We start from the raw sequence: 27,534 nt of genomic DNA on the forward strand, positions 1-27,534 counted from the left end.
CTGGGGGCCATTATCGAATCCCCAAATGATGTAGATATTCTACAAAAGGGCCTTACAGAAACAAATGCTTAGTGCCAGAGCCATGGGCTCAAGCTTAATGCCAAGAAATGTATAGTTATCCCCTTTGGGAAAAACCATGTACCCATAAACACCGAATGTGTGATGAGAGACTTAGGGTCAGAGGTGGACAGTGGTCTCACCTTCAATAACCACATCGCCACAACAGTCAGGAAATCCTTCTATGTGGCACACCTCATCACAAAGGGCTTTTCATCCAGAAAAAGGAGGTCATTGTCCCACTGTACTCATCCCTCATTACACCCATTATAGAGTAAAACGCCCTGTTTGGTATGTACCTCACAAGTCATCTGCAACAGCTGGAAAGGCAACAGAAATACCTCACTAAAAGAATCACAGGCCTAAAGCAGACCATCTAAAAAAACTCCAGCTATACTCTGTGGCATATTGTCTACTCAGAGGCAATCTCTGCTTAACATACAAGGCCATGTCAAACTCTGAGCTGTTGGACATGCTCCACTTAAAGAAATCCCAATCTCTTAGAGCCACACGCCTCGGGGATCTAAACCTTGTCATCACAATGAACAAAATATTCTGGAGGGATAGGTTCCTGACCCAGAGACTCCATATACTCTGGAATAGACTGCCCATACATGTCAAGCAGAGCACCTCCTTGGCCCTCTTCAAAAGAAACGTTGACAATTGGATGGGAGATAGGAAATTCACCCTGGGGATCAAGTCAGTCACCCTGCTAGACAGGGGTCCAGGGAAGTAAATATTGTGGGAAGAAATATCAAGGGAACTGTTATGGCTAGGCTTGTATAGGCCCTAGGACCTATAGCCTAGTACCAGCCTATGAACCTATGAACATGTACGTGCATATTCACACACACACACACACACACACACACACACACACACACACGCACGCACGCACGCACACACACACACACACACACACACACACACACACACACACACACACATACACACACACAAACATACACACACAATCTGGATTCTATAAGTAACCCCCATGTGACCATGCAAGCAGTCACACCACTCACATACACACATTCATGCAGCTTTACACCTGCCCTACAAACATGTACATATGCATATGCAATAAACCCCCCCAACTCCCCTTATCTGCACCATGACCTCTTCCATAGGAGTGAATAGGTGACTCCTGTATTGTGATGGAGTTTATGTTTTTCTTCCAACAATAAAAATGTACACTGCCAACTGATTCCGTGAACCAATCAGCAGTGCAAATCAGGAGCCACTGACATTTCCTGGGGACAGCACATGACAAATTAGCATTACACACTCCACATTAGTGTGGGGCTCTACCAGTGAGCCTAGCCTCCATGCTAAGACCCTGCTAATGGAAACCTCAGTGGTAGAGCAGATTAACAATCAAAGAGGATTACCATGAGAGGGAAAATTGTTGTGCTAAGGCTTCCCCTTATGGTAATTCTTTCATTATTGCACCCTCTGTCCTAGGACCCCTACTGTCTCTCTCTGGCTGGCTGATCAACACTCAGATATGTTGTTACTGAAAATCTCAAACATCATTTCATGGTGGTTACACTTGGAAAAGAGTGAGAAGATCATTGTTGTATTTTTTCCACTTTTTCTCTCTTCTTACAGCTTGTGAGATATGGGTCTACTTCAAAAGAATGAAAACCCATATTACCGAAGATAACATTGCCAGGATGATATTGCCAAAACCTGAATTTAATGGATAAACACAAAGTCAAAACCTTTCACAGGGTAAGTATCAAGTTGAGCACCATCTAACAATGAAACACACCACACTACCTCCAACCCACCCAGGAGGGGGGATACACCCCCACACCCGCCAATGTCGGGAGGTGCGGTCCCCACACCCCTAACTAAATATACCAACTCCAGGATTGCACTACAGTGGGAAAAAGGGCAAATTGCCCCTTGTAGGCCACCTGGACACTTACCCTGTGAAATCCTTCTGCAATGTCATCTCGGTAATGTTGTTTTCGGTAATGTGGGTTTTCATTCATTTGAAGTAGACCCATATATATATATATATATATATATATATATATATATATATATATATATATATGTACAGAGAGAGAGACAGAGAGTTACAGAGGTCTACATACACAAAGGTCTACTTCTAAATTTCAAAGTTTCAAAACTTTGAATTTCTTATGATCGAGACCATAACATCAAAGTTTTGAAACTTCAAACCATTTAAATGGAGGCCACCATACAGCATGGAACAGTATATTTTCCTTGCTGTAGTGCAATCTTGCAGTTGGTATATTTAATTAGCTGGGGTGTGAAGGGTACAGGGCCCCCCCCCTGTAAAAACATAAAAAAAAAAGTTTCTTTTTTTTTTTTTATTTTGATTTACATTTTGAAGTTTCAAAACATTGATCTTATGGTCTCAACCATACGAAATTCGAAGTTTTGAAACTCTGAAAGTTAGAATTAGACCCATATACGATATATATATATATATATATATATATATATATATATATATATATATATATATATATATATATATATATAGTTGTAGTTCATGGGTTTGGTGGTTCCTGCAACAGTGGAGGGGGAATCCTCCCTGCTTTTGTTTTGCCACATCGGGAATTTCACTGTCAATTCTGATTGCTTTGCATGTCTTCCTTTTTAGCATTAGTAACCTTGTTAAATGTTACTGTATTGTATATAGTACTACTGTCTAGATTCATATTTCTTTCAAAGCTCTTCATTGAAAATTGCATAAGAGGCAGGAAGTTACAACTGGTACATGGAGTGACTGATGTCATGTATGGTACTTATGACATATTAATGACAATAATAGACAAATCAAAAATATGCTCTTACTAGCTTAGGACGAGGAACTTGTCTAGTATAAAAGGACCATCGAATTACAAGACCATCGGCTATCGGTAAACTGGTTTCATAATTGCAGTAGAGTGTAATGCTTTGTCCTACAGTTCCATTAACCATCTTCTCTGGACATGTGACCTGCATAGAAATCACACCTCCTAAAATGAAAATTGAAGATTTAGTGATTTAATCAGAAAAGCACATACATACTCAATGCAGGGAAAGACATATTATTTATGAAACTATGAATGAAAAGTATAGAGGTGTTAACCACTTATGATGACAGAGTAGTCCCTTTATGGTGACCAGTGACATTTCCTTGTCAGACAAGGCCAAGAAGCAAAAGAGAGTTAAATGACTTATCCATAGTGATATAGTGTACAACATGAAGGTGGTGGTATTCATTTTCCAGGTGTACCTACAGAGTAAGCCCTAGGTTACATATATAGCACATTGATGTCTTACCTGCTTTTCTGCTTGCTGCACTCTTCCCTTATGTGATTATAGAACTAAGGTAGTGGCCACGCTATGCCTTCTGCTGCACACAAGGATCTGTATACTTATAGTCCTATACCTCTGTTTAAGGCAGACCGTAGAACCTGCCCATTTCTTTGGGAGGGTAGTCTGCTAATGCTTCTGTCCAGAGCTACTCATCCTATGGAGAAGATAGCAGTCCCACGAGGAATCAGTTCTTTAGAAACTCAGCTCTGAATTACTTCCCTGCACTGTGAGCAGTTGCTTCATATATGACAGAAGGTCGTATGCAATGCCCTTTACCAATGCATTATTGGAAAGTTTACAGCAGAACAATTCCTTCTGTACTTGCTTTTCATGTATTTTATGTGTGCATTATAATGTTGTATACATCATTAGAGTACCCCGTGTTACAACAATTAATGAAATGCTGGATGTTGTTAACTTTACACTACCATGCATTGTAGTAATCATACATCATTTAAACAAAATATATTTCTTTACAGAATGTGTTACATAAGTCATCTTTTATGACTAAGAAAATGTTCTGTAGGCACCAACGATCATATCATGACATTTTATTTCCAAGATAAAAATAGTAACCTGTGAAGTGAAGATGTGCTCCTGTCTCTCTCTAGCCTTCCCAACACATAAATATCTTATTTTAGTGACCATCAAACAGCTTTAGCTAGAACATCAGGCATTTAAAAGTGTGAAAGAGAAAATATTAAGACAATCAATCTACTTTATACAACTTATTCTTAGTTTTATGCACTAAACTGCAGCCTAGTTCTTGGGATGCATTCATCTACCAAGGTTGTTTGCTAACTGCAGCAGGACTGATTTGGTATATTTATCAACCTGCACCACCTGTTCATGTTTTTATGTATATTATCCTAGAGCATATTTATGATATATGGAGAGGTAAGACATTTAATGCCCTAGCAGACCATGTCAGTTTACATGGTGCTTCACATTCTTTCCACTTCATGGTTGTTTACGACTCGTGGATAACGACCTGAGTGCAGCGATACTCAGAATAGAACAGAAATTGCTGAGCTGAGATGGATGGTTATTTTGTAAGCCAATGACAGTTACAGCTTGAATGGAGCAGTACCTTTAAAATCAATATTGAAATCACATGGTTTGTTTAATTGAATCATTGCTTTTGCTATATATTGGAGCTGTTATTTTGTATTTTATGGTCTGATAAAGTGCCAACAGGCGTGAAAGTACTTACCCATTAAAGTTTTATTTGTTTTTATGCTGTGTTGGTTAGTCCTTTCTTGCCTTTCATTGAAAATACTGAAATAACTTGTTACAGAAGAATTTATCATGTCAGGTGATTGCTGTCAGAAGACAGTGCAAATATCACTATAACTCTCATACTTCACAACAATTTATCTCAAGAATCAAGGAACAAGCTAAAAATAATGGACGACAAACAAGCAAAATCAGGGAGAGCTATTGTCTATATATAACTAGAAACTTGCTATAATAACAGGATTTGCATATCATACTTTTTTTGAAAGCTATTAGGTCCAAAACTCAATTATCCTTAACTAATAGTTAGTGGCTGCAGTACTCATTAACTTGACAGAAAAACAGAAACTTTAACAAACCGTGAAGCACAAAATTAGAGACTTTCTGCAAGATCAGGGGCAGTTGAGTCCACCTATGTCCCAACACATGCATGCACATACAAATACATGTGTGCTTGCACACACACACACACACACACACACACACACACACACACACACACACACACACACACACACACACACACACACACACACACACACACACACACACACATGTCACTATCAGTTAGAGCCAGTTGCATAACTGACTGTTTATTTCACAAATGTTTGATAACTTCAAGTGAATAAAGAAATACATAAAAAATTACTACACTGGAAATTATCCTCTTATCTCCTTACTGTTAGAATACAGTGTGCAACCCACTTCAAACTCTCCACCCCAACATACACACCTCTCAAATTGTTACCTCAAGAATCAAGAAGAAAGTTAAAATAATAGTGGACAAAGAATCATAATCAAGGGCAACTACTTCCTTCATATACTAAGAAACTTGATAGAATAATAGGCTTTGCATTAGCATGCTTTTTTTGAAGGGAATTAAATCTGGACCTCAAATGTCCGAGATCAATATCTACGACTTCAGTACTCACTGATTTGCCACAAATTTAAGAGTAACAGATCAAAATAAGAGCAAAGAATCAGCGGCATTCTGCAAAATCAGGAGCAAATAAAAGCATAAATACCTGCTGGCACACACACACACACACACACACACACACACACACACACACACACACACACACATATTATGTACTTAACTTGTGACAATAAAGTGCTAGTGTCTTTGCATGCTTACATTCACTCCTCCTTTCACTTTCACTCTCATTTCGCCTCAAGTGAAATTCTTGTTGAAAGACATTTCTTTTTTTTTAAACAGTTTTATTGATTTTGATTATAATGAAAACAATCACATAGACATATATAAGATAATTTACATTATAGATTTACAAATTGATAACATATATTTAAAGCATTTAAATATGAATATACGAATAACAAAGCAAACAAACTAAAGTATGTACATAGACAACCAGTATTTATACATTAACATACACTATAACCTTCCTTTTGTAACTTGTTCTCATGAATGACAAGGAAAGCCAATTACCTTTATGCAAAATGATCATTTTTTTCCAACATATTTTGTAAGTTAACTCATAAATGATATTCATATGTCTTTCTAGAAGTTCTAGAGGTTATGGTTCTTATCTGTAAATGACTAACTTCTTTTAATAAATTAGTAAACTCAGAGAATGTAGGAGGGTGTTTTGAAATCCATTTTTTTTTTTATGATCTTTCTAGCCAGTGCCAATATAGTCCATACTAATGGTTTTCCTAACACATTGTGGAACAGGTATATTAAATATGATTAATGATTTATTCAATATGAAATTCTCTGAAAAAAGTGCTTGTAAAAAAGTCATTTACTTTATTCCAAAATATATTTAAGGTTTCACAGTCAAAAAACATATGTGCCCAGTTAAAATCTACATTAGAATTGCATCTATTACAGATGTTCTGTATTTTATTAATTTTGTCCATTATTTGTGGTGTATAAAAGGATCTATTCATGAATCTCCATATGTAAATCTTCCATTGCAGAGAAAATGATGTTTTCCCAGCTGATTGTAGCATATTAACCTTATCTTGCTCACTTGGGGAATTATGAGTAATTAAACTATAATAACTCCATTGGTTATGTGTGCAGGAAAATGTTTCTTCTCTTAAAAGTCTATAAATAAAGGAGAGACTACCTGAATATGTATGCTGGTGTAATAATGTTGATTGAAGAAATTGTTTGCTAGTTGATGAAGCTAGTTTCAGCTTATTATCAAGATATAGTATAAGTGTTTGTATATCTAACCATGAGGAATTATTAAGTTTATATTCCTGTATAATATAATCCATTGAACTAGTCTTGTATTCATAAGTTAGCTGGAACCAGTATTTGAGTTCATTGTTTTTCAGTTGAGAAATTTTGTAAATATCTGAGGTAACAAAGCCTCTTGTGTATATGCTATAGGAAATAACAAAAAAAGTAGTATTTATATAAAACATGTTTATATATAAAGTTTTGAAAGTTAATTATAATATTATGTATGTAACTGGCAGTATGATTAGGATTAGTATGTGTGATAAAATATTCTTTTAAGATCCATATAAAAGGTGTGTTTATGAATTCTAGTTGATATGATGTTGGTCTCATAAGTTCCATGGCTGATACTTCCCATAAACATTTCCATTTAGCTAAATAGATTATATCTAAGAGCTGAGAAGTTGATCTGATTATAGCAGAAATCGAATAGAGATTTAGATCTGGAAAAGCTATTCCACCATTCTTCCAGCTGTTAGTATGTTGATTAATAGTAATTCTAGGTTTTTTTGTGACCAGAAGAATCTTAGTATTAAAGTGTTTAGTTTATTTATAAACCTTTTTGAGGGAAGAATTTGAATGGATTGTATTATGTATAAGATTTTAGGTAGAATTATCATTTTTATAATGGTTAATCTTTCTTCAGTAGTAACTATTATTACATTCCATTTTGAAAATAATTATTGGATATTTTGTAAACATTTGTTACAGTTTAATTGAATTATTGATTTAATGTCTTTGGTAAGAATGATTCCAAGATATGTGATTTGATCTGCGTTAGCAATGTGATATGTATTATTTCCTGTCATCCTTTTTTTAGTTTTTTTATTATTAGGATATATGGGTAGAATTTTTGTTTTATTGTCACTGAATGATAGACCGGACATCATTTGAAACATTTTAATTGATTCATATAATGACATGAATGAGGAGCCATTCCCCTTTGTGGTGATAAGAACATCATCCACAAACAACTGGATTTTGGCTATATTGTCTTTATCCATTTCCAAACCCTCTATTTCTTTATTGTTTCTTATTTCATTTGCCCAGGGTTCCATGAACAAAGTAAATAGTAGAGGAGAGAGAGGACATCCTTGTTTGGTGCCTTTTGTAATAGATATTTTATTGGAAATATATGACCCTCTTTTGACATATGCATAGGTTTCTTCATATAAATGTTTTAGAAGATTAATAAAATTATGTGAAAAATGTAAGCATTCCAAAAGAGTAAATAGATAGATCCAGTTAATAGAATCAAGGGCCGCATTAATATCAAGACTAATTCATGATAAGTTTCTTTTCTTCCTTTGTGAGAAGTCTGTAATAGTTAGGGTTCGTTTTATATTATCAAAAGTATTTCTGTTAGTTATAAATCCTGTCTGGTCTTCGTCTGTTAAGTGGGGTAAGAATTTATTCAATCTTTCTGAAAATATATTCATAAACATCTTATAAATGATATTCAGTAAAGATATTGGTCTGTATGAAGAACAGAATTTTGGGTATTTGATTTTAAAATAGGGGATATAAGTGTATATTTCCAGGATGGGGGTGTAATATTATCACTTTGGGCCTAATTATATACTTTGTGTAGTAAAGAAATAGCCATTTTGGCCATTATCTTATATATTTCAGGAATAATTCCATCGTTACCTGGAGCTTTGTTTAATTTAAGCTTACTTACTTGACTTTGTATATCTGGTAAAGTAATTTGTTTATCATTAACTTCAATTTGTTGTTTGTTTAGTTTATTATATATATATTCTTGTTAATATAATCTCTTATGTTATCTTGTGTTTGAATTTGTTGTGTGGATTGATTAATTTCATCAAAGTGACATCTAAACTCTTCTAATATATCTTGCATACTATGCACTTCTCTTTTCTTTTTTGCAGAATGTATTTCTTTAAATATAATTATATTTATTTAATCTTTTGGTCTTATTCTTAAGGTTTGATAGATGTTTAGGATTTACAGAATAAGCAAGAAACCTATATTTTGTTTTTTGATGTAGAATAGATCTATATTCCTCATTTAGTTTGTATATCTCATCCCTTATATTCTTTGAAGACAAGTTGTCTTTATTATTTGTGTATAGTGAATCCAGTTTATCCTGTATTATTCTTATATCTTTATCCCATATTTTCATCTTATTATGAAACCATTTGTTTATTTGTCCATACAAATATGCTTTTAGGGCATCTCAAATAAATATATCATGTGTGTCTGATGCTGAGTTTATATTAATGAAGTTTTGTGTCTCTTCTGTTATGAATAATTGAAAATCCTTACATTGCGTGAGATATGCTGAAATCCTTTTAATTTGGACACTATGGGTGTTATTAATATTAAGTTCAAATATGATAGTATTATGGTCCGAGATTGAGCAGGATATTATTTTGCTATTGGTCAGGTTATTCATTATCTGTGTGGAAAGAAATATTCTATCAATTCTAGAATATGTTTTGTATCTATTAGAATAGAACGTGTATTGTAATGAGTTATGATCCACAAAATGACGTATGTCTTTGAGTAGATATGTCTATGAAATTTATAAGTTGTTTAGCTTGTGCTGTAATTTTTCTTTTTCCTGAAGTGGTTGTATCTTTAGGGTCTAAGATACAGTTGTAGTCACCTACCATAATGACATATCCCTCAGATAGTGAAACTGTTTGATTCAATATGTGTCTAATAGTTTTAGTACCAATACCAAGTAACCAATAGTTGTTTATTAATGTATATAGTTTCTTACCCATCTCAATTACAGCCAAGCAAAGCAAACCTCATATGTTTTGATTATTCTGGATAATGGTAATGTTTTGTTCCACAATATTGCTACACCTCTTTTTTTTCGTACATTCTGAGCTTACTATATTTGTGTATTTATTTGTATCTAGAAATTTAATAGTATCTTTTGTTAAATGGGTTTCTTGTAAGAATACTATAGTTGGTTTATGAAAAGCTAGATATTTAAAAAAATTACTTCTTTTGTATGGATTGTTCAAACCATTTATGTTAAGGGATATACCTTTCAACATAGTCATATTATGTAATTGTTCCTGAAAGATGTGTTAACAACATATCAATATCATATGTATAATGTGAAAATTTCTGCAAAAAAGTGAATTTGTTCCTAGTAAAAATATTACATCTCATGTCTTTAGGGAAAAATGTATTCCTTGAGCTTTATTCTCTATATTTTCTGCAAATAAGCTACTCTGGATGTCAAAAAACTCTTTTTTTAAAAAAATTATTACATACACTAGATAAAAACAAACACCCCAATGCTTCCCGCCTGGAGTTATAACCTCCTAATCCCAATGACATCTGTCACTGAGATCAACCCCTAAACTGTAACAACAGAGTACAAACTCCACTAATAAAATACTTTATATACTTTAAGTTAGAACATTAAGGCAACCACATTCTAATGAAATCATTAATTGTCCTAATATAGTGTTATCTGGAAGGTTTATACGTTCATAGATATCATATCTAATAAGAAACCTATGTAACCTAAAAGATTCAAGATATGATTTATATTCCAAAATAAGGCAAATGTCTAACAGATTGTTTAAAAGGATTAAGTAATTTAGCACACTGCCTAACTATTAACATAGATAACAGAGATTGTGTGTATAAACAACACTTCTATTAGGTTATCAGATATAATACGTTATCCAGGACACAATGTTATTGTTCAAACCATGGTTTGTTTAAATGTAATTCTATTTTGTATTAACGTTTGTAAATCTCATTATATCTCTTCCCTTTATTTAACTTATATACATGAACACAAGAGGGAAGAGAGAGAGAGAGAAAAGAGACAGAGAGAGAGAAAAAAAGTAAAATAAGGCTAACATGTAGTTGGGATCCCATGTAAATAGTTATATTTAGAATGACTATTTAGAAGACGTAGGTGTAATTATAAACAGTAGCAATAGTCTCATAAACAGGAACTGGCGGTAAAGGCAACACTTAAAAACTTCTAGTTGCACTATCTTCAATAGAAACAAATGGCAGCTCAAAGCAATAGCTGACAAACAGTATAAATCTCACAAGAGAAGGAGTAAAAACGGAACGTTCTTTATTGCACACAGTTAGCGCTTTCACCTAGACGGCTTCATCAGACTGTAACCATACAGCAAAAAGACAGTCCTTTATATACCATGTTCAATTAATATCAAGGCATTATTCAATCAAGCAATTAGTTTATACAAACATTCAAAGCACTATGTAACAACATAAAAGCATCTTAAAACATCCAACTAAGTATAACATATCTCATAAAAATACTTCAAAACTCATGAAAAACATGTATGAAAATATTCAAACAGCAGTACGAAGTTGAATCTATTCACTTTAAAAACTTAAAATTTGATTTCCTACCAAGCCTCCTTCTTTTCAAAATTGGTTGTAAACTAACTTTATCATTAAGTCCAGGCAGATGGTCTGCTCTGCATCGTATAATCCATCTGAGCTCTACTTCTAGCGTGTAATTCTCCAGGTCTCCCCCTCTTAAGGTGGTGTTGATGTCCTGTATTGCCATAAAAATAAAAGTGTGTGAATCCCCTGCCATCTCCTGATGTTTAGCTAAAGCATTAGTAACATCTCCTACTCTCATCTTATAAATGTGCTCTCTAATTCTCTCTCTGAGCTGCCTGTTGGTCTTACCAATATAAAATGCAGAGCAGGAGACACATGTAGCAAGATATATCACATTCTCTGATCTACAATCAGTACTCGTCATAAAAGTAAAAACTTTTCCTGTGACCGGCTGTATAAAACAATTAATGCTGTTGATGTAACAGCATTGGTTACAATTATTACAGGGTATAGTATTCATGGTGGAAGTTATATGTCTCTTCCTTTGACCATGGCATAATATCTGCTTCAAATTCTTCCTATTTTTATACCTAAATGTCGGTCTTATGCCTACAACATTACTAATCTCATCTTCCACTCCCAAAATTCCCCAATGTTTCTCAACAATAGCTTTGATGCAATGTACATCACTTGTAAAGTAAATAGGTATACTAAAGGTAGTCTTCTTAGCTTGTTGTTCATTATTGACATCTAAGCTAACACTAATGCATCTTCTATACTTCTATGGATTGTAGCTTGATAGAAATGTTAGCATTATTCCTAGAAATTATTTTGGAAAATAATGTTTTTATATTCAAAGATGATATATTTATACAGAATGATGGCGTAGCTATGGGCACTTCTTGTGCCAATAGCTACGCCAACATAGTAATGGCTGAGTGGGAGAAGGAAGTTTTATTCCCCAGTTCTATATATAGACAACATGTTACTTTTTACAAGAGGTTTGTGGATGACCTCTTTTTGGTTTGGCGGGGTGATGAGGCGCAATTACATGAATTTGAAAGGTTTATGAATAACTGTACCACTTATCTGCGCTTCACGATGAGTTACTCTAGGGAATACATCTCCTTTTTGGATGTGGACATTATGAGACTAGGCAATGGTATTGTGAACACTTCTGTTCATAGGAAGATGTGCTATAGGAATACACTACTCCATAGGACTAGCATGCACCCCCTCCATATTTTTGAAAATGTTATAAAAGGTCAGGCAATGAGGGCGTCAAGGCTTAATCCTACAGATACAGGATTTAAGGATGAAACAGCAAGTCTGAAGTCAAAACTGTTGGATAGATGCTATTGTGAAGAAGAAATTGATAGGATAATACTTTCTACCAATAGTATGAGACACACCAGGGCACGACCATATTTTTCTAGCAGATGCAGTAGTTTAGATGTCAATAATGAACAACAAGCTAAGAAGACTCCCTTTAGTATACCTATTTACTTTACAAGTGATGTACATTGCATCAAAGCTATTGTTGAGAAACATTGGGGAATTTTGGGAGTGGAAGATGAGATTAGTAATGTTGTAGGCATAAGACCGAGATTTAGGTATAAAAATAGGAAGAATTTGAAGCAGATATTATGCCATGGTCAAAGGAAGAGACATATAACTTCCACCATGAATACTATACCCTGTAATAATTGTAACCAATGCTGTTACATCAACAGCATTAATTGTTTTATACAGCCGGTCACAGGAAAAGTTTTTACTTTTATGACGAGTACTGATTGTAGATCAGAGAATGTGATATATCTTGCTACATGTGTCTCCTGCTCTGCATTTTATATTGGTAAGACCAACAGGCAGCTCAGAGAGAGAATTAGAGAGCACATTTATAAGATGAGAGTAGGAGATGTTACTAATGCTTTAGCTAAACATCAGGAGATGGCAGGGGATTCACACACTTTTATTTTTATGGCAATACAGGACATCAACACCACCTTAAGAGGGGGAGACCTGGAGAATTACATGCTAGAAGTAGAGCTCAGATGGATTATACGATGCAGAGCAGACCATCTGCCTGGACTTAATGATAAAGTTAGTTTACAACCAATTTTGAAAAGAAGGAGGCTTGGTAGGAAATCAAATTTTAAGTTTTTAAAGTGAATAGATTCAACTTCGTACTGCTGTTTGAATATTTTCATGCATGTTTTTCATGAGTTTTGAAGTATTTTTATGAGATATGTTATACTTAGTTGGATGTTTTAAGATGTTTTTATGTTGTTACATAGTGCTTTGAATGTTTGTATAAACTAATTGCTTGATTGAATAATGCCTTGATATTAATTGAACATGGTATATAAAGGACTGTCTTTTTGCTGTATGGTTACAGTCTGATGAAGCCGTCTAGGTGAAAGCGCTAACTGTGTGCAATAAAGAACGTTCCGTTTTTACTCCTTCTCTTGTGAGATTTATACTGTTTGTCAGCTATTGCTTTGAGCTGCCATTTGTTTCTATTGAAGATAGTGCAACTAGAAGTTTTTAAGTGTTGCCTTTACCGCCCCTTCCTGTTTATGAGACTATTGCTATTGACTTTTATCGTTTTAACAGGAACGCTACTTCTCTGTTGGAACTTCTTTGAGTTTTGTTTTGTCATAATTATAAACAGTATGCCATTTAAATAAACATTGTATCACCCCCAAATGGGATGTATTCACTATAAACATGTGTACATACAACCGCTTTCACTAGTGGCAGAATAGGATATCTATTTGCAAAGTTCTTTTTAGTATACCACTTTTGTTATTCAATTCTTTGCTATGCAAACAAACATGCTGAAATTATATGCATAACCTTGCTTATGACACTTAAATATAAAGATTGCACAAATTTGTGAAGATATTAACTTTGAGTATGGTAACCATAATCATAGTATGCAGTGATACTTCAAAGAAAGGTGAGGGAGAAAAAAAGATATATATTTTATACATGTACATATATATATATATATATATATATATATATATATATATATATACACACACATACATGCAAAAATGAATGTTACCATCAGTATTTACACTTGTAGGGTCTAAGAATGAAGCACATTGTCTGTTAGTAATTGCAGGTGTGGGGGTAGCCACATTCTTTGATTTCTGTCAATGCCTGTTAAGTGGTACAGTTTGAAATATTTTCTGCTTAAAAACCTCAGCTTTGGCCGGCTAAGATCTAGATGTATTTAACTGGACGTATAAGAGAATTTAAGTACCTTTTTTATCTGCACTATTTTCAAATAATACAGTATTTAAATTGATTTGTGTTGCATGAATACTAACTAAATTGGAAATTTTGACTCTGTTCTTCAGTTAGTGCTTGCTTGAATTTTATTGTCTGTTAGTAATTGCAGGTGTGGGGTAGCCACATTCTTTGATTTCCTGTCAATGCCTATTTAAGTGGTACAGTTTGAAATATTTTCTGCTTAAAAACCTCAGCTTTGGCCTGCTAAGATCTAGCTGTATTCAACTGGACATATAAGAGAATTTAAGTACCTTTTTTATCTGCACTTTTTTCAAATAATACAGTACTTAAATTGATTTGTGTTGCATGAATATTAACTGAATTGGAAGTTTTGACTCTGTTCTTCAGTTAGTGCTTGCTTGAATTTTATTGCCTGTTAGTAATTGCAGGTGGGGGGGGTAGCCACATTCTTTGATTTCCTGTCAATGCCTATTTAAGTGGTACAGTTTGAAATATTTTCTGCTTAAAAACCTCAGCTTTGGCCGGCTAAGATCTAGCTGTATTCAACTGGATGTATAAGAGAATTTAAGTACCTTTTTTATCTGCACTTTTTTCAAATAATACAGTACTTAAATTGATTTGTGTTGCATGAATATTAACTGAATTGGAAGTTTTGACTCTGTTCTTCAGTTAGTTTTCTCACCCACCCTCCCTGTTTCTGTTTTGGTGTTAATCTTAGTGGCTTTGAGACTGCCCGCCCCTCTTGTAAATTTGTGTTTGGATACTCCTTCTGGGCCCATCTCATTTGCTCACTCAAATGAGTGCAGTGAGATCATATTCTGATTTCAGGCACTCCTACTGTGTACAAAGAGAGCATCTGGGAAAGAGAACAAAAAAAAATGTAAGCTTGTTTCCTGCCTTTCCTTTTAAGTGGTCTAGACTGTTTGTAGGCTTCTGAGCCCCCAAGCCCTTTTGTGTTGGAAGGAAGCCTTCTAGCTTAGTTTTGTTTCTTATAACTAGCCAGTTTTCTAGTTTCAGCACTCAAATCTGTTTCTTTGAACTCAGCACTAGTTCAGAACTCATTGTAAGCACTACATAAGCTGCAAATTACTACAGCACTTAACTTTCCTCACTTGTCTAGAGGAAAGCAGTTTTTAGTACTTAATAAATAAGCACATTTAAGGGTCAGTTCCCAGTGATTTCTCCTGCCTACCTGATGAATCTGGGCATCTTGGGGCAATGCAGCAATTGCCTCATGTACACAGACAACCCTCTCCTCCTACCACCCAACTCTACAACCTGTGAGAGATGCACTTATATATCCAAACTGGAAGCAAAGCTCTCTTTATCCAAGACTGGACTAGACAGTCAAGAGGAGAAGGTAAACACTTGCACCACACCACACTCATCACATAGTCCCTCAAAACCTACACCACCAAAACACACACATAGAAACACAAAACACACACCTACATTCACGGAGGCTCTCAATAAAAACCTGCCCAAGCATCAGGGACATCCAAAGCATAAACGCAAGCAAACTCCACCCCGCAACACAACCCAAATGACACATAGCCCACAAACTCAGTGTGCCACTCAACCACAGCCCATAAGGCATAACAACGTACCCAACACTCTAGTCATAGGTGACTCTATAGTCAGGCACACTGATGTTCCACTCACTAGACTAAACAAGGAGAAAGTTACTGTCAGCTGCCTGTCAGATGCCAGGATCCACCACATAACACATGCACTCAGGTCACTCCACAATAAGTACAAATATGACACTGTCATTGTCCATGTTGGTGTGAATGACCTGAGACGTACCTCCCTGGACTACATGAAAAGAGACATGGAGGAGCTCTCCGATCTTGTATCCCAGGCAGGTATGACCCTAACCCTGAGTAGCATCCTGCCATCACCCAGAATGATACCACAGTACAAGGACAAAATGATTGACTTCAACAATTGGCTAAGCTTCTGGTGTCATTCTAAGGGGATCCAGTATTTGTCTGCCTGGGACGACATGATCGACAGACCATGATGCTTTGCCAGAGATGGTCTGCACCAGTTACCCTTAGGATTATGGATACTGGCTAAGGCTCTTGCCACCCCTATAGTGCCTTTTTTAGGCAAAGTTCAAATGACAACGTCACCACTGTAACAGGTACAAGCAAGCAAAATCTGAGGGTAATGCTACTCAATGCTAGAAGTCTAAACCTCAAAATGCACTTACTCGAGGCACTCCTTAAAATGGAGAACATTGACATCTGTGCAGTGACAGAGACCTGGTTCAAAGCTCCAGAGAGCACCGCTGCATTACCAGGCTACAATTCATACCACACCTTTCAGCCACCTAACCCAGAATGAAGCACTAAAGGTGGAGGCATGTCCATATTCATTAAGGATATCCACACCTCCAGGCTAGATGCACAGCATAATGCATCCGAGATTATCCAAGTGCAACTAACTCTGGGCAAGACCGCAATCCAAATTGTAGCTTGCTACAGACCCCCCACCATGCCCCAGGATTCCCACTCCTCATTTCTTGATACACTGGAAAGTGTTAGAGTACAACCCAACACCCTAATAATGGGCGATTTCAATTACCCCACCATTAACTGGGAAAACTACTCATGTACCAACTCTTTTGCTCAACGTTTTCTAGAATTCATAAATTCCAACGCCTTGGATCAACTTATTCACACCCCCACCAAGGGCAGCAATATCCTAGACCTGGCCATTACCAACATGGGAAACCGGTGTTCCACACCAGAGGTCAATTCCTCGTTGGTCAGATCTGACCACAAGCTAATCAGCCTAGACATCCAAATCCCAACCCCACCCCCATTTAGGGAAACCATCGTAAAAAACTTCTCCAAAGCTAACTTCACACTTCTTAAGACAGAAGTGGCAAACTTCACGACACCCATGCAGATGGACAATAGAGGTATGACTGCTGAATCCTACACAAATGCACTTTATAAGCACTTACACGAGTGCATGGATCATGGTATCCCTAATAGAACCAAGATGTTATCCTCCAAAAAAAAGGAAGCCAATCTGGTGGTCCTCTGCCATAAACAAACTCTACAACAGAAGAAAGAAACTGATGCAAAAAAGAGTAAAATCCCATGACTGGAGGAACTCCCTGGTCAACCTCAGTAAGAAGCTGAGATCCCTCATAAAATCCTCCAAAGCTAGTTAGTTAAAATTGCCACTGACTCTAAAAACAACCACAAAGCATTCTATAGCTATGTCAAGAATCTCAATGGGAACACTCAGATCTGCTGTGAGTTACAGCACAATGGCGCTAAATATACAGAACCAACTGATATTGCCAACATCCTAGCAGATAGGTTCAGTGCTAACTTTACCCCCCTCTCACCCCCTAGAGGGCCCATCTCTATACCGGAAGAATGCAAAGTTCCTATAATCACGGCTGCACAGGTAAAAACACACTCTCCAAAGCCAAGAACACAGCATCCATGGGACCTGACAATATCCCAGGCTGTGTTCTACACAAACTACAGAATGAACTGGCACCCTACCTAAGTACCATGTTCAATCATAGCCTCACCTCAGGCTTTGTACCCACTGAATGGCACACCGCGACGGTTATCCCACTCCACAAAGGTGGAGCCACGACGGACCCTGGGAACTACCACTCCATTAGCCTGATGAGCCTGGTCTGCAAGGCCATGGAACGTATCATCATGGAACTCATAAACAAAGATATTGGTAATCTCCAAACTCTGGACCCTACCCAGTTTGGATTTGTAAAAGGCAAATCATGTCTCCTAAACCTGATTGACTTCTTTGAAGCAGTCAACAAAGCCATAGATGAGGGTAAAATGGTTCACACAGCTTATCTAGATCTCACCAAGGCTTTCAACACCATCCCCCACTCTGGAATTATAGATAAGCTCACTAAACTAGGTATAAATCCCTATGTCACAAGATGGGTTGCCAACTGGCTCACAGACAGAACCCACACTGTGAAAGTAGCGGATTCCAAATCCGACTTCAGACCAGTGACAAGTGGAGTACCACAGGGTTCAGTCCTGGGTCCTCTCCTGTTTGGTATCTACTTCTCTGAAGTGCAGGCTAACACAGAAGGTCTTTGGCTAACAAAGTTTGCAGATGACTGCAAACTAGGAGCCATAATTGAAACTCCTAATGATGTGGACAAACTACAAAAGGGCCTCACTGAGATAGATACCTGCTGTCAAAGCCATGGCCTGAAGCTCAATGCCAAAAAGTGTATTGTCATCCCCTTTGGTAAAAACTCTGTACCCATGAACTACCACATAGCTGGTAGTCTACTTAATGCCGAAAATGTGATAAGAGACCTTGGGACACAGGTGGACAGTAGTCTCTCCTTTGATAACCACATCGCCACAGTGGTCAGGCAATCCTTCTATGTGGCTCATCTCATCACAAAAGGATTCTCATCCAGAAAAAAAAGTTCTTTGTTCCCCTCTACTCATCACTCATTAGACCCATTATAGAGTACAATGCCCCTTTTGGTATGTACCTCACAAAACATCTACAACAACTGGAAAGACCACAGAAATACCTCACAAAGAGGATTACTGGCCTCAAACAGATGCCCTATGCAGACCGTCTCAAAAAACTACAGCTTTAATCCATCGTATATCACCTACTCAGGGGCAATCTCTGCCTAACATACAAAGCTATGTCAAACCTAGAGCTGTTGGACATGCTCCACTTAAAGAAATCCCAATCCCTCTGAGCTACATGCTGTAGGGACCTAAACCTTGTCACCACAATAAACAGAACATGCTGGAGGGATAGATTCCTGTCCCAGAGACTTTCCATACTCTGGAACAGACTACCTATCTATGTCAAACAGAGCTCCTCATTAGCACTTTTCAAGAAAAATCTTGATGATTGGATGGGAAATGGAAATTCACCCCAGGGATCACTTCTGTGATTCTGCTCGACAGGGGCACAGGAAAATAATTTTCTTGGGTGGCGAAAGCCAGGGTACACTTTTTGGCTAGGCTTATATAGGCCCTAGGGCCAATAGCCTAGTACCTACCTATGAACCTATGAAGATATTTACATTTTAATACTCACACAGTTTTCTCATAACCATTTCCTCTCTCACCTCTTTTCTTTTTACATTTTCTTCCTTTATCTGTTCTGTAATCCTTTCTTCAAGTCACAAAAGATGAAGATATTATGTTATTGTAATATGTAATCTTGTTATCGACCATATAAATGATAATTTTAAGTAAATAACAGTTGATTTAAAACAAAAAGACTGCTAAACCAAGCTCCAGTCAAAATACAGTTCTGCACTTCCTGGAAATGTTCGTTGAATGGTGATGACATCATCCAGCTGCTTCACATCCTTGAGGGAGTTCAGAGAGAGAAGAGATGATTCCACAAACTGTAGAACGTTTTCCAAATGAATAATTAGCTTGTGAGAGAACTGCACAAGGTAAAGAGAATGTTCAAAGTTGTCTCCCTTATTTTTTCGGTGGGAAACAGCCTAGTTTCAGTAAAGAAAAAAACGTTTTATACATGTGAATCAGCATATATCTGTTTCCCATACTAGAAACTGCAAAACTGTCATCAAAAAAAAAAAAAGTTTTCAAACAAAGCATGAAAGTAATGTTACTTTTCCTACTGCTCTGTTTTGTCATTTAAAAGCACTATGTTTATTTTTAACTATATATATTCCCTAGAGTTTAGATTAATATATAAATAATAAGCCTTGTAATAGAAACACATATAACATCTCCCAGCTTTTCAGAGCTAATGTATGCATTGGCATTTAAACCCACAGATACTACACTACCTTCCCAACATTTACCTATCCTGAACAAATGTATATCATGTGCATATTTAATAATTACATTGTGAATTCTTGTTCTACTCTGAGGGTGTAACACAGTTTATGCTCAGTGCTGACCAGTACTGTATGATTAGAAGTGAGAAGGAAACTGTTATATGAATATGTTATTCTCTATGACTTAGTGCAATTAGAAGAGAGAAGGCGGCTTTGAGTAGGTTATGCATTATTACTTTGAGTTTAGAGAGACTTATATATACTATGCTATATATACAAGAAATTATATGTATAAAAAAAATTTCTTCTTTTCTTTCCCTCCCCTGCATCCCTCCTTACTTTATATTTTCCAATGTATCCCTTCATTTTATCTTACATAGAATATGACATATTTATAACTGTATATATTATAGCTGTGTGAAATTAAAGTGTAATATACAGCTAAGTAGTATCTTATACTATGAAGCAGAAACTGAGGTAATGCATTTTGTATGGTATGCTTACTTATATAAAATGAATACTTAAAGTGTTAATGATAAATATATTGATGGTATATTAAGTATGTTATATTACACCAAATTAAGTTATGAATGAAACATTATATATATGCAGCATATGAAAAGCAGTGTAAATCTTACCTTGGACTTATAACATATCAAAACAGACTTGTTAATAATAGTTTGTTTTATAAATAGTCTGCATTTCTCATTTATTCTTTAGCCTCTTTTGTTTTTAAGTAGATTTCCATGTAGTTTTAGGAGCCATTATTTTAAGAGAGGGGTTAGCCCACTCCATTTCTTCTATTTTTTCCAGTAATTTGTGGTTTTTAACATATGTCACAGCAGACTCAAGATCCTCAAACAATGAAGGTCCATCAGGAAGAAAAATCTTCAGCCTTGCTGGAAACAAGAGGTGAGTCTTAATCTGTACCTTTTCCAGTTATTTAATTAGAGGTAAAAAAAAACTTTCTTTTGGTAATTACCATTGTTGAATAGTCATTATCGAAGCAAATGATAGAGTCATTGTATTTTAAAGGTGATTTTGACCAGGCTGTTTTTAGAATTAAGTCTTTATCTGAAGATGATAGGAATTTTATTTTGACAGATCTAGGTTGTTTCCTGTTGGTACTGTTTCCTGATGTGAGAGACCGATGTGCTCTCTCTCTACCAAAAGATAAAGCCTCTGGTAACTCTAGAAATTTTGGCAGCTATGAGTTAAGGAAACTTGGCATATTGTTTCCTTCTATATTTTCCTGAAGACCAAAAATCCTTATAATATTCCAGCATGATCTATTCTCTAGATCATCGAGTTTATGTTGTAATGAAGTATTTTGTTTAAGCAAAAATTCTATGTTGTTTTCATTTTCTAGCAATCTTCCATCAAAGTCTGTTAATGATTCCTCAATACTAGTAATTTGAATTTTTTGCTGTTTTAAATCCTCATGAAGCATATACATCTGCTTGGTAGTTTTTTCTTTAAAGTTGTCTATTTTACAGTCAGTTATATCAATCTTAGTTGTGAGGTCTTGAATAGTTGTTATCAAAGTCTGTAGTTCCTTTTTTATACTGGAATCCTGGTTGTTTGCCTTAGTATAACTCATGCTGAAAATCTACCAGAAGTGAAGTATTTGTTCAGATGAAGGTTTTGACTGGAAATTATAACCAATTTCAATTTATAAGTAGATATTCCTGAAGAGAATGTTGAATACTATCAAATTCTGCAAAAATAAATCCACTTTTTCTTGATATGAAAGAAATTTCCAGTGAAGATATATTTTCCTTAGTGGAGCTTGTGAAATCTGCTGCTACACCATGACCGTGCTAGCCACGCCCCTTCCGTTGAAAGACATTTCTGATGTACTCTGCAAGTGATTTTTTTACCTTTAATTATAGATGCTATGTATTTATTTTATTTTTAATTTGTTAAGTGGGGTAGAGTGCTGATCCCATTGGACCCATTAAAGTCTCAGCCTGAGGAAAACACAATAGTATATGTCAATATATATATAGAGACAATAACAACATGCAATATAAGATCACCTGAAATCTGGAAAGTCAAGTATTACTTTTAAAATAAAATAATACTTCACTTTCTGAATCCTTCTGTACATTTTCTTTCTGTTTTTAATTGGGGGCACTGCAGTCCAGCAGCCAGTACAGCAAAAAAACCCTGTTACTGAGTACTAAAATAGTGAGACAACAACATTGGGGGAAAGTTTCGGCAGGAGGCTAAGCTAAACCAGCACCCTCACCCCACTTAAATAAATATACTTCCAAGGATTCATGAAGGGGTACAGCTCATGCTAAAAAGGCCCTGGTCCCATGTCATGGTATTTTGTAATTCAGAGACATATTAGCCATGATGAGAAAGACCTCATTATCAGCTAATTTACATGTTTCTGAGTTGCAGTTACTATCACAATATACAGATCATTACTGATATGCATGTTACTGCAATTAACTACTGCTCATGTAGACATTGGCAATCCCTTGCCTCAGTCAATCCCTAGTACACACAAGTACACATTCAGATGCAAATACACACACACACACACACACACACACACACACACACACACACACACACACACACACACACACACACACACGCACACACACACACCACAGTCCATCTACCTGTCCCTGACTTATCTGCCATCCTCTTATCCAGTGGATCCCCTAACCCCTAGATCTCTATATTAGCAGAACTGCTGTTATAACATGATTGTAGTTTCCCCTGATGGTTATTGTTCCCCCCATCACCCAACCCCCATAATAGTTTAAGTGTCATTAAAGCATAATTGTAGTTTCCTTGGTGGCTACTGTTTCCCTCCACCTCTGATCTCCTTACTGCCATTTACACCATTAAGGCACTCGGGTTTAGAGTAATCCCTGGTGTCTTGTGGCTTCCCTCATCTTTAGCCCCATGTGGTGCTGCACAGTGCTCTAGCATGAAGACATGCAGCACCGTGTTAGGGCTGTTTCTGAAGACAAAAAGGTTACTGTACATGTTGTGGTACCCTGATGAATTCAGGTCACTATCTCCATGGTTGTACAGCAATGCAGAAACAGCAAACACCCTAGAATTTGACATCCTTTCCTATGCCAAATTCTTTCAGCTTTTTAAGTCAAATTGAGTGAATGTTTTTCCTCAATTTACATTTTGTCAAATGTTGTGATGATGGACACTGCAAGATTGTCAGACAGTGGGTATAGGGAGTTTTCCCCTTTTCACCACTGCTGTGGGATCTCTGAGTTGATGTATATAAGTAGTATTAGAGTATATGAGTGCGCGGAGGGGGGGTTCTGTGTTTACTCCAGGATTGACTGAGGTATGGTCAACAATATTTTGCTGATTATCTCAGTGTTAAAAAATTGTGCCAATCAATTGAGTGTCAGCAAAAATGAAATTTGTGTATTAATAATGCACTTATATTTACACATGCACATTTATATATATATATATATATATATATATATATATATATATATGTGTGTGTGTGTGTGTGTGTGTATACATACATTTACACATAATATGCCTATATGCAGTTAGACATAAGTTCATCAGTCTTACATCCAAAATACCATCTGTTGCTTGTACCTGCAGGGTATTCCTCACATATCACATGTTTAGTTTCATCATCCTCTTTTACTCAGTTTTAGCTAAGTTCTTGGTGCTGACCTTTGACTTCACAGTTACGACTTTAAAAAACAGGGGTGTGTGTTATGGCTACTCCTCTATCACAACCAATCTTCATGAATGCAATAAATGAATGAATGAATAAATAAGATTGTCTTCAGTCTACCCTTTTGGTGCAAGAAGCACCCTGTACCTGCTCCAGCCATGCCTTGATTCCTTCCCTCTCTGTCCATCACCTATTCCAGCACCCTTGAAAGCATCATGTCTAGCAGTCCAGTTCTAAACCTCTTCACTGTATCCAGTATTCCTTCTACAAAAAATATTCTAGTATCTAGACTGAGTTTATGGTTTCATTTTGAAATCAATGACTTATTACTTCTCTTTCCAATGTTTTCTGTAAATTTATTTGAAAAACTACCCCTAGTATAGCTATGTGCTACTTGTAAACACCTAATTTTTTATTTATATTTACTTTATTCTGTGATCTACAGCTGAGCTGCTTACCAAACTATTTGGCAGTTCTTGTTTTTTGAAGGATGCTGTGTTGTGTTTGTTTATTTAATATCTAGTGACAGTTTACTTCTGGTTGCCATTTGCAATTACCCTTTATATTGGACACCAACGCTGATTTTTTAATTAATTTATTTATTTTTTGCTATCCTTTCTTGATTTGGGATGGTCCTGCATCAACAGAAACTACCAAAACCTTTTGTCTAGGCATTCTGGCTTAATGTCAGTCTTCATTTCATAATACTACATTCTGCTTTGTAGGATTATACATCTTATTCAAGCTACTGTGAAATGTTTCTTAAATGTCTTTACTCCAAATATTTTCCTGGAGAGTAATGCTTGTGTCACAGCACTTTAAAATTTGAGTTACACCTGTAATGTGATGTAGGCAATGTCTCTTAAATATGGTGATGGTAATAGTCCCAAGGATCATGAGCAAGTGCTGGCACATGAACTTGATGCTGAGTTGTTGCAATGTGGGGATCCACTGGATACAGGGGAACCTCTTGACATTGATCTAATGGTGCTGCAGGATCTTGACCATATCTCAGAGGTTCTACCCTGTGATGTAGAAGTTTGATCCACATAAGGGCCTGCAACACTTTGCTGGTACACGCATGGTGTCTGGCCTACACATCCTTCATATACATGGATACTCCTTCATGCACATCCAATACTGTCCTAAATGTGTGTCAGGTAACTCCTTACTAGTATGCATTTAGAAGTTGACATGGGTACCATGTGTGTAACCATACTGTGAATGAGGATCATCATGGCATTATCCCTGGCTTCCACCATTCCTATATACTAGTGAATTTCCACATGTATAACCTGCAGTACTCTATATCTATCTGACTCTACGTAGCAGTAACTTAAGTGGCAGTAACTTGGGTCTGAACTATATCATGGCATATCGGCTGCTGGGCAAATGAGATCTTGCATGTCTCTGGAGTTAACTGTGAAAGTTTTCTTCTCCTGTCACCCTCACATAGAAGTGTGACAGTGGGTACTGATACCTCAGAAAGAGTTGTCTCTTCATCAAGGGGATTAGTTAGTGCAAAAGAAAGGGATGTTGCGCTACATGGTGTTTCCCTTTTTTGTAATATAATTTCCTCATAATGTTGTGTGTGTGAGCCTGTGTCATTGATTACAGTTATCCACCTGCTGTGGGTTAGAGGGCCCTGCCAGTTCACTTTCTGGCTGTGTGCCACTATCTCTGTCCTGAGATGGTGCCATGGATATGAGGGTAATGGCATCATCGCTGACTGACATTTTGCTGTCAGCATTTGCCTACTGTAATGCAGCACAGCATGTGATTGTTTCTTATGCTGATCCTGTTAGGGAATATATATATATATATATATATATATATATATATATAATGACATGGTTAATGTGACCTGGGACAGACATACTACTTTGTACTAAATTTATTATGAAGTCTTCACTTGCACAGAGTACCTGATGAGGAAACACTTCACAGTTATATGCACACAGTTGCCATAGAAAGTGCACGTTTTAAAATTACCACTGCTGGCAAAAGACCATCCATCTGCACCAACTGTATGTGTATATCTCAGATTACTGGTTGTTTACCTCACATGAATCTGGCAGTCTCCTTTTCTGCATCATAGGCATTGTCTTATAAAGAGAGTAGGTAAACTATAACACCTGATGAGGAGAACACAGTGGACGGCCCACTACTAGTGCTGTGCAGACAATAGCATTCTGCCTTGGTATAGTCCTGGCATGGCCAACCATGTCATTAGCTCTTTTCCTGCACTGTGCCAAAGTATGGTTCCTTCCTCAATGGCATTTATGTCAGTTACAGTTTAATTCCATGCCTCTGCTTAGTCTGCCTGCTTGACCCCCTTTTTTAAAAGATGTTTTCCACAAGACCTAAGTGCATATTTTCTATACACCCTAAGTGCATTTATGAGAATGTATTTTTTCATTAGTGAAATTGTCTCGCCCATGCCTTGTTCCCTTAGTCTGCAATATCTTTTCTCTAGAAATACAAGCTTAGAAGCAATTATATACCTGTACACTTTCTGAGCATAATCAATTCAGCTTCATGCCTTTGACTAAGTAATTCAACATTAGCAAAACAAAAACAAAACATGCACTTCTATATGCATGACAGTTTTGCTAAACAAACTCACACTTTTGTACTGCTTCTTTTTTCCCCCCTTTACATTTTTGTATGTTATACATTGCTTACCTGGGTTATATGCAAGAATGTCTACATGGAAATGTAGATCTATGAGTGGGAGTTAGAAGTGTGGTGGAGAGAGAATACCAATTCATTTTTTGATGGTTTATTCCTTAAAATGCACTTTAGTCCTGAGCATTTCCATTGCCAGATATCACAGTTTGGAGTAAACAATTCCACTCATGTTGAGGTTAAACTGAATGTCATAGTTTTAAATCACTGACGTGCTTGCATGTATAACTACTGTACAGTAACATGATTTTCCACCTTATCAGGATAAGCTGTGGGAAAAGAAGAACAAGGAGGCCAAATATCCCCTAGTGGTATAAATACCACCTTGGGTTAACCTTGAAAAGAGGCTAGTAACCTACTGGGACTAATCTGGTCAGCAAAAGCATAAAAAAAATGATTTCACCTTCTGTAGGCATCACACTGCAAAGATTACAAAGAGTGAGCTTAGACACTTGGAAAAAGATTGATCTGTGGAATGCGTTGGGGGATGATGGCCATGGCCTCAAGCTTAGTGCCAAAAAGTGCATTGTCATCCCCTTTGGTAAAAACTTTGTACCCATGAACTACTACATAGACAGCAGTCTACTTAACACTGAATGTATGATAAGAGACCTTGGGACCCAGGTGGACAGTAGTCTGTCCTTTGATAGTCACATTGCCACAGTAGTCAGGAAGTCCTTCTTACATGGCACACCTCATCATAAAAGGGTTCTCATCCAGGAAAAAAGAGGTCATTGTTCCCTCTACTCGACACTCATTAGTCCCATTATAGAGTACAATGCCCCTTTTGGAATGTACCTCACAAGACATCTGCAGCAGCTGGAAAGGCCACAGAAGTACCACACAAAGAGGATTACTGGCCTCAAACAGATGCCCTACACTGACCATCTCAAAAAACTCTAGCTTTACTCCATAGCATAT

The 27,534-nt window shown here is 36.5% G+C and overlaps 1 protein-coding gene across 1 annotated transcript in view; it reads right to left on the reverse strand.

The window, feature by feature from the left end:
- Positions 1-27,534, reverse strand: part of LOC122789772 (V-set and immunoglobulin domain-containing protein 1-like) — a 282,372-nt gene that overhangs the window by 145,893 nt on the left and 108,945 nt on the right. The window contains exon 2 of the mRNA XM_044057211.1: positions 2,896-3,059. Coding sequence (XP_043913146.1) covers positions 2,896-3,059 — 164 coding nt within the window. The remainder of the gene's footprint in view (positions 1-2,895; positions 3,060-27,534) is intronic.

This window comes from Protopterus annectens, chromosome 15.part0 (assembly GCF_019279795.1).
Source record: "Protopterus annectens isolate FY-2018-M chromosome 15.part0, PAN1.0, whole genome shotgun sequence".
NCBI lineage: Eukaryota > Metazoa > Chordata > Ceratodontiformes > Protopteridae > Protopterus > Protopterus annectens.